We start from the raw sequence: 14,739 nt of genomic DNA on the forward strand, positions 1-14,739 counted from the left end.
TTATTGTAATAGGTCTACAACAAATCTGGTGTAATTTAAACACTTTTTTAAAATTCTGGCTCAGTTGCACACATGTCTGTTGAGTTTTAACTGTGATTAAATGCCAATCAGACATCAAATCAGAGAAGTCTTCTTTCAAAACAGCCGTCTCTGATTTGTTCTAGTGTTATTTAATCATAATTAAGATAATTTAACAGGCTTTTGTGCAACCGGGCCTCTATTTTCTACTTTGAAAGTGATTGATATAAAGACAGGAAGATACTAAATATTGTCAATTTTCAAACTTCTTTTATGTCAATCTAGATTTCTATCAACTGCATTCAATTTGTTAGGCTACCTATTGTAAATGATGTTGTTTGTAACATTGTTACGTTTCTTGACGATAATAGATTGATTGATTAATTAAACTGCCCGATCCATTTTTCCTCCAAATCTGACTTTCTTCAGCATCTGAAAGCATTAAGAAATAATTTCAAAAGCATTCCTAACTCAGCAATCTCTCGTGTTTTTAAAGCTTACAGTATTTAATTAGCTTGATTTATTGAACTGCCGTATCCATTTATCCTCCAAATCTGACTTTCTTCAGCATCTGAAAGCATTAAGAAATATTTTTAAAAGCATTTGTAACTCTGCAATCTCTCGTGTTTTAAAAGCTTTTAATAACGACCTTAAATCCAAACTTTGCGGTTTTCTTACAACATTCCATCAATTAAAAACCTTCAAATCTCATTATATACTTTTTAACACCATAGTAGGTACCTCTGTAATCTATCATGGAACACACTCTTTTTACATCATTATTCTCGTTTTTTAACGCTTTCAGAGCTTCTTATAACGTTCTTGAATTAGGTTTTTCTCACAACACCCCATCTATTTATCCTTCAAATCCCATTCTATACTTTTAAAACTCATAGAATGTACCTCTGTAATCTGTCACAAAACACACTTTTTCAATAATTTTAGACGTTTCTGAACGTTTTCAAAGCTTCTAATAACGTCATAAATATTCGAAGCTACAGTTTTTTTCACAACATCCCATCTATTGATCCTTCAAATCCCATTCCATACTTTTAAAAACTATTGTACCTCTGCAATCTGTCACAAAACACTCTTTCTCCATCATTTTTCCCGCTTCAAAACGCACTATTTCAGCGTTTCATTAACTGCTAGCGTACCTTCCCTCAATGAAATTCATCCGTAGGTGGCAAATTTTATCAATGACTGGCGCTCTACGTAGTTATTGATTCACAAACTTGAGGTCATTCTATTTATTTGCTACACCCACGCATTCGCTAGTAAAGCGTAGCCGCGTTTTGTCAATGAAATGACGATGAGCTCTCTGATTGGTCCGCACAGGTCACATGACAAGAATTCAATCTAGTTGCGCCAAAATCCACTGCAGCGCTGGTGTAGTTTCAATAATGTTCTGAGTGTGAGAAGAGTGTTCTGTTCTATTCTCTCTTCCCGGGTCCGGGCGTTCACTGTGTGGTCTTTCTAGTTTTGGTGTTGGATTGTGTCTTTTAACTTGATAAATCATGTGTGAAAACGGTTTACCCCTCTAAAAAATCATCTAAAACTGTAGTCTTGTGTGTTTTAAAGTGATGTCCACCTAGTTTTCCCCCGTGTTTGTTGAAACTACACTACAAAAATGCCTTCAGAAGAGGATGAGAACGAGCAGTCCAACCTTCTAGAGTTGTGTATCACTAAAGACTGTCTTCTACAAGAGTTAAGATCCAACCCTTCCCGACTTATAATCTTGGACTGTCGAAGTTCAGACGAATTTGGGGAATCCCACATCAGAAACGCCGTGAATTTCAGTATTCCTAGCATCATGCTGAGACGGTTGGCTGCAGGCAAGATAGACCTAACTTCAACAATAAAGTGTAGGGATTTGAAGGAGAAAATCGTCAACGGGTATAAGGAGAATTTGTTTGTGATTTACAGTGATGCGTATATAACTGATAAGCTATTTCATAAGAACAGTTTTACGGCCGGAGATACGATACACGTTTTAGCCAAACGACTTCTCAAAGATGGCTGCCGCGTTGTGTGTTTGGAAGGTAGGTTATTTTTGTTTGTTTACATTTTTGTAACGGCCAAACGTAGCTGTTCTGAACGTTTCCTCTCTAAAATTCCTCTTCTATCAACTAAATAACTACTAACTCTTGATCTTAAACTCATTCAAAACAATCTACATCTATTTATTTTGTTGAAAAAAATCAGAATCATTCCTAGCCACTTGTTGGTTGTTCTACGCCCATCATTATTACAGTATTTTGCTTTTGAGCCCAGCCCACGTTATATACAGTCGCGTGGGAAGTTAGCCTTTCAGAAACGAAAACCTGAATTATAATTCAGTCAAAGTGTAGGTTTATATTGGCTTGTTATGGCTATACATTCTTCAGCATGAGCATAGTTTTATGGTTTAGTTCAGAAAATCATAAATTTAATATTTTAGCTGTAACTGTTTTATAACGATACTGCATATTTTTTGTTTCACCAATAATATAAATAAAATAAATGTCTCAGTGTTTCCTGTTTGTTTCATGTAGGCTACTAATTTAAATGAATCAATATAGAAAATTTACACCCAAGTAAATAACTATAATTAAAATAATATCTTGTGACCTGGCTGGCTCAGGTCTGGTGTCAGAGCTTTCAGGTCGCAACTGATCAATTTCAGGGCCTCTGACATGACCTAATATGGCTGCTTTTTAGGCAGCCGGGACCGATAGTTAACGTGTTCATCCGAAACATTAGAAGGATAACTCCTATATTATAAAAATAGATTTATAATGAAAAGTTCGGACCCTAATGCATGAGTTTTGGATAATCAGTATGATTTTTCAATATTCTATAGTATGGTCCACGTTATAATGGCAGTGAAGAAAGAGGAGAACATCGTTGCCGATTCTCTGCCTTATCCTAGAGGATTGGTAATACCAGAATATCTGAGTTAATATTCAATTGCTCATTCTTGGTTTAAGTTTTCAGTTGTATCTTGTTTGTCAAGAAGATATATTTTTTCAATGATTAATGATGAATTTTCATGATTTTGATTGAATTTTGTTAATTACATTTCTACATTGTTAAAGAACGATCTGGAAACGTTGCGGAGGTAGGTAAGGATAGCGCTATCTGCTTTGTCAAATGATAGACAAGGATAGCAACACCAATGTTAATCAAATAGTTACTGCCTTTATAACGTGGACCTCACTATAATATGCTACAATCATTCAGTCCTGAGAATTATTGGACCTATAATCATTTCGTACATGTGTTTGATAATTTTTTTTCTTTCTTTTTTCTGAGGGTGATGCCCACTTGAGCTTCTGGCTTGTGCGTGGGCAATGGAAAGGAAGATGATGAGTGGACCTAAAGATTTAGGCGGAATACGAACCACTGGAAAGCAATTACAATGTGGCTGTTCAAGTGGTCACCCTTCTAATGGGAGTACGGAGCCAACCAGCTTCTCGACTTGAAACTGAAATTTGAGAAATAATTAAGATCAAAATAGGGTATGAACTACCCTTTGAACCTAGAAATTATCCGATTTTTGGAATGAAAACTATAAAATTCATATCATTATATAATGTACTTCAGATCAAAGTAGAGTATAAAGTACTCTCTGCATCTGAAAATTATTCAATTTTTGAGATAAAACTGAACAATATTCATATTCTGATTAGTTTATTCAAGATCAAAGTAGGGTACTAAGTACCCTTACTGATCAAGAAACTACGCAATTTCAAGAAGAAAAACTGTAATATTCAGATTTCTATTGATTTAAAAACATACTTTGATTGGCTTATTGCTATCTGATGTTTTTAAAAAATAAATAAATCTATAATTTGTTGTTAATTTCCGTTAATTCACATTCAAACCTGCACTCCCTTTTATTCTTATTCAAGATTATATCCTTTGTCGGAGATAAGATCTACTAAGAGAAGGCTAGCGCTATCTGCTTTGTCGAATGATAGACAAGGATAGCAACACCAATGTTGATCAAATACTGCTATTACGAGTATAACGTGGACCTCACTATAGTAGCCATCTGGCAATGATGCAGGGGTAGAAAAGGATAGCACTATCTGCTTTGTTGAATGATGGACAAGGATAGCAACACCAATGTTAATCAAATACTGCCATTACAACGTGGACATCACAATACATTCCTATATTTGTGTAGATTACAATATTTGCATGCTTATTCAGTAACTAATCAATTACAACTAACAACATAGCTAACTAATCAGTGCATTATACGAAGTATGACCTGAAAAATAATATGTAAAAATAAGGAGATAAGTATAATGCAATTTGAATTACGATAGTAAGAAGTATTGTGTGATCTATAATATAATAGAAATAGAGGAAATAACTGGCTGATACACGTAGGGGATAGGAAATTCACGAATGAAGCATCATTACGTCTCAACTACTCAACTGATCAACTTGAAATTCTACAAAATAATACTGTAGATTCTTAATTTACCGAGGATGGTTATAGGCCCATTTTAAATTCTTCAAGATACCAGCATGTAAAATTTTCATTCAATCAATTGTCAACGATCTGGCAACGTTGCGGATGTAGAAAAGGGTTGCGCTATCTGCTATATCGAATGATAGTCAAGGAATACTGTAATTATAACGTGGACCTTGTCATAGATACTGCAATTAGATCACATTACAGCATTAGATTACACCAATTGTCACAATAGATCAACAAGTGGATAATCATCGTAAATTAATAGATAGATTTCTATGATCCAGAATATTGCGAGTAGATGAAGAAATTATAGAGAACCAATACAGTGATTGATTTATAAGTTGGAAAAACCTATAAAAATAATTGAGAGGTAATAAGATAAGTAGGTAGAGTTAAAAAAATAGAAAAAATAATTGATTGATCAATTAATAGGTAGATCTCGTAATTATAGGTATGTTTGATCGTAATCCTATTATATTAAGCAAGCAATTTCTGTATTTTTATATTTATATCTGGTTATTTATGTTCAACGGATCTCGAAAACGGCTCTAACGATTTTCACGAAATTTAGAACATAGTAGGTTTATAACATAAAAAATCGATTGCACTAGGTCTCATCCTTGGGAAAACTTGCTGAACGACATTAAAAGGATAATTCATCCTTGGCTGAAACAGCTGTGGATAGTAGAAAAGTGAGTAAGCGATTGAGTATGAGAAAAATCAACATATCGCATCCCCGAAATTTATTAGATGACATATAGCCAGCTGTGAAATATAAACACGATCATTTTGGAGAATTGTGTTTTGTTTATCAATAAATAAAACGAGCGAAGCTCGGTGCCCCGATATCATTATTGATCAAGAATGAACAGTCACTTATTAGTGAGATATATTCTCTATATTAGAGAATCGGCAACGATGTTCTCCTATCTTTTTCCACTGCCATTATAACGTGGACCTCACTATAGTATAGTTTAACACAAATAATTCCTATTTAACTAATGGTGACAGTTAAATAGTGAAACGGTGACCTAGCTAGTACTAGATTCAATGTCAATAGCAAGGGCAGATTACCCTACACCCACGATACAAAGTTCATCGGTGTCTGTCAGTGTAGCAAATATGCGTGGGTGTACAGACAGACTGAAGGGTGGTACACCCCTGTAATACTTCTCCTCCTCCTCCTCCTCCTCTTCTTCTTCCTTTTATTCTTCTTCCTCTTATTTTTCTTCTTCCACTTCTCTACCTCCTCCACTATTACTCTTCTTCTCTCTCCTCCTTCTCTTGCTTCTTCTCTTCCACTTTTCTCCTTTCTTCCTCTCTTCTGCCTTTTTCTACTATAACTTCTCCTTTACCTCCTCCTCCATCTCCTTCTCTTCATGCTACTTCTCTTTCACATCTTCTTCTGAATTTGTTACCATCTAGTTCCATATTCGTATTTTATTTATTCGTTGATATAATTACAAATCATATGAATATGATCGGGATAGAACAACAGGCATAGCCCAAAACTATTTTGTTCCCAAATTTTGATAAATAATAAAATGTCCGAAAAAATAGCCTATGTTCTTAGGCTACTGAGGATATTTAAAGTTCAAAGTTCTGTCCAAGAATATATATTAGCTAGAAATTTTGAATTTAGAATGATTGAAATACCAAATTATAGTCAAATTTTGCACTTAATATCACCGCACTTTGAATAAATTAAGTTATTTTGCTTCTCCTCTTTCTAGTTCTTCTTCTCCACCTCCTCCTTCTTCTCCTTCTCCTTAGAAGCTCACTATAGAATTGACACATGAGAAAAATATTGACCAATCACAGTTGATTTGAAGACTGGTAAGCCACGCCTCCAAGACTCACCTGCTCGCCTCTGATTGGTCGACAAGACGTTAACAAGTGATTAGTTCTCAACTCTGCCACTAGATGTCAGAAGGTACTGGGTCATAATATCATGTTGCATTAATATTGCAGGCCTACCCATCTGTTAACTATTTATTCACTTGGAATGTAATGAAAAAATCTTCATTTGGTGGAGTTGGGACTTCAGCAAGAACACAACAAAATCAAGTTTATTTGTAGAGTTTTCAGTTCCTCAAGTGTTCATTACGTCTATAGTGAGGTCCATGTTATAATGGCAGTGGAGAAAGATAAGAGAACAACGTTGCCGATCTTCTGTCTTGTCAAAGATGGTAGCTGATACAGGTTTAATGATGTAGTATTAACTGTTCGTTCTAGTTTAAAATAATCAATCATATTTTATTCGTCTTGATAATATATTTTTCAATTAATTAATTATTGTAATTCTCATAATTGAGTTTGAATATTCTGTTGAATAATCATATTTCTACATTGATAAAAACCGATCAGGACCGTTGCGGAGCTAGAAAAGGATAGCGCTATCTGCTTTGTCGAATGATAAACAAAGATAACAACACCAATATTAATCAAATACTGCCATTATAACGTGGACCTGACTGTAGTTTGACCCACTGACCGAGACCTGGAATCGAATGTCACTCCCACGCGGGATTCGAACCCTGTCTAGACGTGTGGGCGTCCCGACGAGGAAAACCCGCTTTTCACGAAAACCCCTCCAGGAAAACCCCGCTTATCATGAAAACCTCCTCCAGGAAAATCAGCTTTTCATTCCCTCAACTCCATCTCTCGAGTGCATTTTCATTTCACATTGAATTATTCAATTAACTTTGTCTACCTGCTGTAAAAACGGTTTAATAATATAAAATTCGACGCCCACGGTTCGGGTAGCGTATATTGTTTGCTTTGCATCGAATATTGTTAAAATTTCATCTCATCTCTTTATTGGAGTTACTATAGTGTGGTCCACGTTATAATGAGAGTGGAGGAAGATAGGAAACCAACGTTGCCGAAACTCTGTCTTGTCAATATTATGTTCTTCTATAGACGTTAGCTGATACAGGTTTATTGATGTAATATTAACTGTTCATTCCCGTTTAAAATAATAAATTATATTTTATTAAGCAACAAATTATATTTCTCAATAATTCCATAACCAATTAACATACTGTATGTAATTAAGGTGAAATATTTTATCAATTAATTATTAATTCTACATTGTTAAAAGATGATCAGGCAACAGAACAAAGCGAGAAAGAGATAGCGCTATCCACTCTGTTGAATGAAAGACAAGGATTGCAATACCATTGCTAATCAATTACTGCTATTATAACGTGGACCTCACTATAGACAGACATCTCCCAATCTTATATCTTCCACCTTAATCAGATTGTATTTAACAAATATAGATTCCTCAATCCCAAAAACGTTGTATCAAATCAAGAAAAAAATATATGTAATTGTGGAAATCAGATTGTATTGAACAAATATAGATTCCTCAATCCCAAAAACATTGTATCAAATCAAGAAAAAAATATATGTAATTGTGGAAAAATATAATGCTTTGATCATTGAGGATTGCACTAGACTGAACCTGTGTGTAGCTTTTTTTATAAATTCACTCGTGAAACAATACAAAATTCTCCATAAATTCATAATTTCTCAATGGTTCATTAGTTGCAAGTGATGAAAACAGCATCAAATCCAATAGAATATCGTAGAATCGTTCAATTTCAAAACAAGTCGCGTAGAGCGATCTATATTCCCATAAAAACCTTATATCTATAGTGAGGTGGTCCTCGTTATTATAACAGTGGAGAAAGATAGGAGACAACGTTGCCTATCCTCTGTCTTGACAATGTCTTCTATAGACGGTAGCTGATACAGGTTTATTCATGTAATATTAGCTGTTCATTCTCGTTTAAAACAATCAATTATATCTTATTAAAGCATGAAATTATATTTTTCAATAATTCCATGATGAATTTTCATAACTAAGATGAAATATTTTGTTAATTAATTAATAATCCTGCTTTGTTAGAAGACGTTCTCGCACTAGAGCGTAGCGAGAAAGAGATAGCGCATCCGCTTTGTTGAATGATAGACAAGGATAGCAACACCAATGTTAGTCAAATACTGTCATTATAACGTGGACCTCACTAGAGAGATTCCAAATGAATACTTACCATCAAATTCTCCGAAATCTAATTAAATTTTGCATCTCGTTCAATAAATTATTACTGTTGGGCACTAGCCCACTTCAATTCGCGTGTATTTCACATGTCCTTGATTGGCTGTACTATTAACTTTGCTCATAATAATATACAGTATCTTCAATTCCCACTATAATCAGGTTCACATCTATAGTGAGGTCCACGTTATAATGGCAGTGTTTGATTAGCAATGGTATTGCTATCCTTGTCTATCATTCAACAAAGCGGATGGCGCTATCTCTTTCTCGCTTTGCTCTGTTGCCTGATCGGCTTCTAACAATGTAGAACTAATAATTAATTAACAAAATATTTCATCTCAGTTATGAAAATTCATTAGAAAATTATTGAAACATATAATTTCTTGCTTTATTGACCGAGCGAAGTGAGGTTTAAGATTCAAGTCGACGGTTTGGCAATTCTCTTAATGTTTAAATGTTTTTATGTTGTGCATTTACGGCGAAACGCGGTAATAGATTTTCATGAAATTTGACAGGAGGTATGCTCCTTTTTTAATTGCGCGTCGACGTATATACAAGGTTTTTGGAAATTTTGCATTTCAAGGATAATATTTAAGGAAAAGGGAACCTCCTTCATACGCCAATATTAGAGTAAAAATCAGACTATAGAATTATTCATCATAAATCAGCTGACAAGTGATTACACAGATGTGTGGAGAAGCTAGTCTATTGCTGTATTTCCAATTTCCATAAGGTCTATAGTTTCAATCAGGTACTTGTGGATGAGAATACGGCGTGAGGTCTACTGTTCACAGAACTACTAGTAAAATATAATTGATTATTTTAAACGAGAATGAACAGTTGATATCACATCAATAAATCTGTATCAGCTACCGTCTATAGAAGGCATTGTATCCTTTTCCAGCCGCCTGATCATTTTTTTACAATATATAATTAATTATCAAACTATCTAATCCCAATTGAGATAGTGGCCCATATGAATAAAACCAGAGCAAATGCTCATAAGCAAGAGCATGGAGCATAAGGTTTTGCTCATGAGCAAAAGGTAGAAGCAAAAGCATTTGCTCATTTTTATATGAATAAGCTTTACCTTTTACTCTTACCTTATGCTCCTGAACTCTGGAGCAAATGCTCACGTATTTTAGAGATTTTTCATCAGCTGATTCGCTTTTGTAGCCTTAGTTTGTTTTTATAGCTCACGGAAGCGCTAAATATGCAAGTAGGGTGCACCGCTTGTGTTTGCGTCGTCTGCTGTTTTCTATTTATGAATAGAGTTTTAGGTTAGTTGAGTTTAGAATTTTGAAATAATAGCGTGAAAAAATGTCATCTCTATAATAATCTTCAGCATATTCTTATAATATCAATAGCCTTCTTATAATCGTCTACACTATCTTCTTAAATACTTATTTCCTATTTTGTGATGGCTATCTTTATAACTTTTGGTTGTGATCGTATCTGGTATAGTTTCCTCTACCTCATACGAATTAGTTGAGCCATTTTACTATGAGCAAAAGGTGATAAGCTGCTCTAGACTAGACTCACCTTTTTTGAAGCAGTTGCTTCAAAAGTTGAGCAAATGCTCTAGTTTATTCATACAATTTTGAGCAAAAGCTTTTACTTTTGAGCAAATGCTCAAACTATTTTTTTGATGAGCATTAGCAAAAGGTTTTGCTCACGTTTATTCATTGAAAATGAAGCAAATGCTCCATATTTTAGAAGTATAAGCAAATGCTCAACCTTATTCATATGGCCCAGCGTATTATTAAATCATCGAGAAATATATTTCCTTGGCAAATATAATATATTTATTGATGATTTTCAACAAGAATGAACAGTTGATATCACATCAGATACACCGGTGTCATCTATCCTCTATAGAATGCAGTGGCAAGGCAGAGAATCGGCCACGCTGTTCTCCTATCTCTCTCTCCACTGCCTACTCTACTCACTTGGTCGAGTAACTGTTTCTACTACAATTGAGAATAGTAGGTAAAGTGTGTTGTCTAGTGAACAGAACTAACCTCAAAATGTCAATGATAGTCTACTCTACAAGCTCGAGACTGTTTTCATTAGTTTAGTAGTGGTAGAGTAGAGTGAGAAGCGGTGGTGGGGGAAGGCAAGTGGTGAGTATACTATCCCACTCTACTCTACTGGAAACTAGTACTCTACCTTGACCGTTTTCATTGGGAGAGTTCACAAGATAGTTAGTACTTGCCCAAAAAATCTCCACCACTAACTCTACTAATGAAAACCAGGCTTAGAGCTAGGTAACGCAAGAAAGATTGAAAACGAAAATTGAAGTAGCAGACTTCAAAACAGGAAAAAACGTGGAATTAAACATGGAATAATAATTGCATTAACACAATGGCGGCTCTTTTTCCATGTTATCTATCACGTGATTACCATTTTTTCGTAGAAAATATCGAGAAGAATAACACAATGGAAGGAAGTTCCCACCTTCCACCTTCCTTTTTCTCCCTCGCCGTCTCTTCTTCTTCTTCTTCTTCTTCTTCTTCTTCTTTTTCTTCATCTTCTTCTTCTTCTTCTCCTTCTTCTTCTTCTTCTTCTGTCTTCTTCTTTTTCTTCTTCTTCTTCTTCTTCTTCTTCTTCTTCTTCTCCTTCTTCTTATTCTTCATCTTCTTCTTCTTCTTATTCTTCTACAACCACATCTGAGGATTCAAAGTGAGACCGACATCACTATCTGCCTCTCTTTTCCTTCCTTTGTTTCTTCCTTCAATTACGGTAATATTCCAGTTCTAAGTAATGTCAATTATAAAAATCTATTATACAATAAAAACATCATGGCCCGGTTACACAAAAGCCGGTTAAATTTTAACCGTGATTAATTCCACGAGACCCAATCAGTGAAGGCCTTCTTGATTTGAAGAGACGGCTTCTCTGATTGGTTCTCGTGGAATTAATCACGGTTAAAATTTGACCGGATTTTGTGCAACCGGCATCAAATCTTCTAACCTTAGATCGACTTCTATTCTCTCAATAGAAACTGTTCACTTTCAATTTCACATTCTAGTTCAGGGAAATTTTACACCACACGTATATCGGGTTAAAAGGATGAAAATTCATAGAGCAGGGAAACTTTCATCCCTGTATTCAAATGTTGGTACACCTGTGGGGGATAAATCTTGACCTTTTGTAAAGGTCAATCTGGTAGCTAAAATGGGAGTGATCTAGATTTTCCCCTTTGTAAGGGAAGGGTTGAAGAATATTATCCACAGCTTCATCATCCGATCGATTAAATAAATGTTGGGACTTAATTTCGAAAAAATTGAGATTACGGGGATTTGGGACGAGAAAACCTACCCCTTTTGAAATATTGATGTTTTAGGGAGGTTTTTTGATATGTTAGTGTTTCTGGGTTCGATTCCAGACTCTGTTTGGCACTCTACTATCAAATCATGCTTATAGTCAAATCGCATTCGCTAATCGTTTTGCCACAAGTATTTTGAGCCCAGGTGATTGTTAGGGGTGATCAGCCCACATGCACTTTATCGTGTAACTGTCATTTTGGACAACATTTACAACGATGCATTCACGCTTCATGAATGGATCAATAAAGAGATGATGAATAGCTGAAATGAAACTAGAGTAGCTATTTAAAACGAAAGAGAAATGAAACCTGAATTACTTGTTGAATCTATACTTAAAACCTACTTGCTACTAACTAAATTGTCCTAATAATTAATTAATTAATTGACACTATTTGTCAAAATTAATATTATTCATACTTTATATGAAGCGTAGTACAGAATTATTGTGTACGCAGTACAGTATCGAATTACATTATTCTGTTTCTAAATTCATGATATTCTCACGATGATTCAATTATTAAATTTGCCAGTTCTATGAGAACAATTTCAGATTCCCTCGTAAATCAGTTATATTTATCATATCTCGTATATTATAGCCTGAGAAATGTGCTCTGATGAATGACAGAGACAGGCCTATATTTGGTTACCCTTCCCTCTCTTCATCCACTGGTGCCTCATTTTTGGGGGGCTAAAGAGAAGTCTATGACGTCATCACCTGATGCACTTTATCGTGTAACTGTCATTTTGGACAACATTTACAACGATGCATTCAAACAGGCCCCCTGATGTTCATGTGTCACTCACTACATATCACATTGATAAGTTACTTCAAAATCCAAAATCCTCACTTACTCAATCTTTCTCTCTCTCAGTCTCTCTCTCTTCCTCTCTCGTTGACAGTCAGTGTTGATAAGTATGACGTCAAAACAGAAAACACCAGCATAAATGTAACTACACTGCGATCCAGCTAGAAAAGGATAGAGCCATCTATTTCTCTCTCTCTCTCTTGTTGCTGTCAATCAGTGTTGATAAGTATGACGTCAAAATATCACCATAGATGTAGCCATATTGAGATATACAGCTAGAAAACTAGAAAAGGATGGAGCTATCTATTTCTCTCTCACACAAACTCTCTCATTCACTCATTCTCTCTCACTGTCTCTCTTGTTGTCAATCAGTGTTGATACGTATGACGTCAAAACACCATAAATTGTATGTGGCTATAGTGAGATATTCAGCTAGAAAAGGATAGAGCTATCTGCTTTGTCTAATGATAGACAAGGATAGCAACACCAATGTTGCTGACTTTATAACGTGGTCCTTACTTTGAACAGCAAGCATTCCTTATGCTTCCCATTTAACCAGAGCTGGTTACAGGTGAATCTGATTATAGGGTGGTGTATTTTAGTTGGTGACATTTGGGGAAAACTAACCTGGATGGATGGTAGAAGGAGTTGATATAAGTGAAGTTGCTTTTAGAGATATATGTTTGTGACTGATCAAATTATTGATTGGTTGAAACAGTGGTTTAAAGTTCGTGGCATGAGCTGTGTGGGCTGGATTCCACCTAAAATATATTTGGTAGGCTTAAACTGAGAACTGGATAGCGATATGTGATCGAAACAGTAATTGAGATATTCAAGTCGATGGTTTGGCATTTAGATAATAGATTTTCATGAAATTTGACAGGTATGTTCCTTTTTAAATTGCGCGTCGACGTATATACAAGGTTTTTGGAAATTTTGCATTTCAAGGATATTATAAAAGGAAAAAGGCACCGTAAAAATCAGACTATAGAATTATTCTATCATCATAAATAAGCTGTCTAGTGGACTATAATACTACCCGTTCAAAAACATCGAACATCTTGAAAATTTATCTTTCCATCAACGTTAGTAGACAGTTGACTATAATACTATCCGTTCAAAAGCATCAAACATCTTGAAAATTGTATCTTTCCATCAACGTTGTAGACAGTTGCAGCCAGACCTGATAACAGCGCTCACACTCACATTCCGGGACGACACGTCACGGTACGATAGGACAGAAAGCTCTATATTTATTTAGGATTTTTTCTAGACATTATAAATTGATAAATTATATATTAATTTTTGAGAAACATAACAACAGGTCAATGTAACTTACTGAGCGCGAGGTCTACTGTTCACAGAACTACTAGTGTAAGGCTCAACTCACACTTACGCGACTTAGGTCGAGAAGAGACTCGACTCTAGTGGAGAGCATGTGTTTTCAAATGGTGACAGTCACGGAGACTAGAATCGACTGGTCTGAGTGTCACCATTTGGAAACACATGCTCTCGACTAGAGTCGAGTCTCTTCTCGACCTGAGTCGCCTAAGTGTGAGTTGAGCCTAAACGTCTATAGTAACACGTTATAACGGCAGTGCTTGATTAGCAATGGTATTGGTATACTTGTCTTTCATTCAACTAAGCGAATAGTGCTATCTCTTTCCAGCTTTGCTCTGTTGTCATATCGTTTTCCAACAATGTAGAAAAATAATTAACACAATATTTAATATTGATTATGAAAGTTTATTATCAAATCATGGGAAAATATATTTCCTTGATGAATAAAATATAACTGATTATTTTAATGATGAAACGCTATCAGCTGTCCTGTATATGAGGCATTGGCAAGGCAGATAATCATCAACGCTGTTCCCCTATCGTTTTCCACTGCCATTATAACGTGAACCTGACTCACTATAGATAACTCAATTCTACAAAATAATTTCTATTTCGGGATGATAAGAACCACGTGGACCGAAAACTTCAGAGAGGAAAAATTAACTGCTCTCCTAATTTTATTAGTAACACCTCCTCTGGTGAAATATT

At 35.2% G+C, this 14,739-nt stretch overlaps 1 protein-coding gene across 1 annotated transcript in view; it reads left to right on the top strand.

Annotated features, from left to right (window-relative positions):
• Positions 1 to 1,434: 1,434 nt before the first annotated feature.
• LOC111043678 (dual specificity protein phosphatase Mpk3) overlaps positions 1,435 to 14,739 on the top strand; it is a 46,590-nt gene continuing 33,285 nt past the window's right edge. Inside the window, exon 1 of the mRNA XM_039439691.1 lies at positions 1,435 to 2,060. Within this exon, the coding sequence (XP_039295625.1) occupies positions 1,649 to 2,060 (412 nt within the window). The 5' untranslated portion in view covers positions 1,435 to 1,648. The remainder of the gene's footprint in view (positions 2,061 to 14,739) is intronic.

Source organism: Nilaparvata lugens, chromosome 13 (genome assembly GCF_014356525.2).
Source record: "Nilaparvata lugens isolate BPH chromosome 13, ASM1435652v1, whole genome shotgun sequence".
NCBI classification, from domain to species: Eukaryota; Metazoa; Arthropoda; class Insecta; order Hemiptera; family Delphacidae; genus Nilaparvata; species Nilaparvata lugens.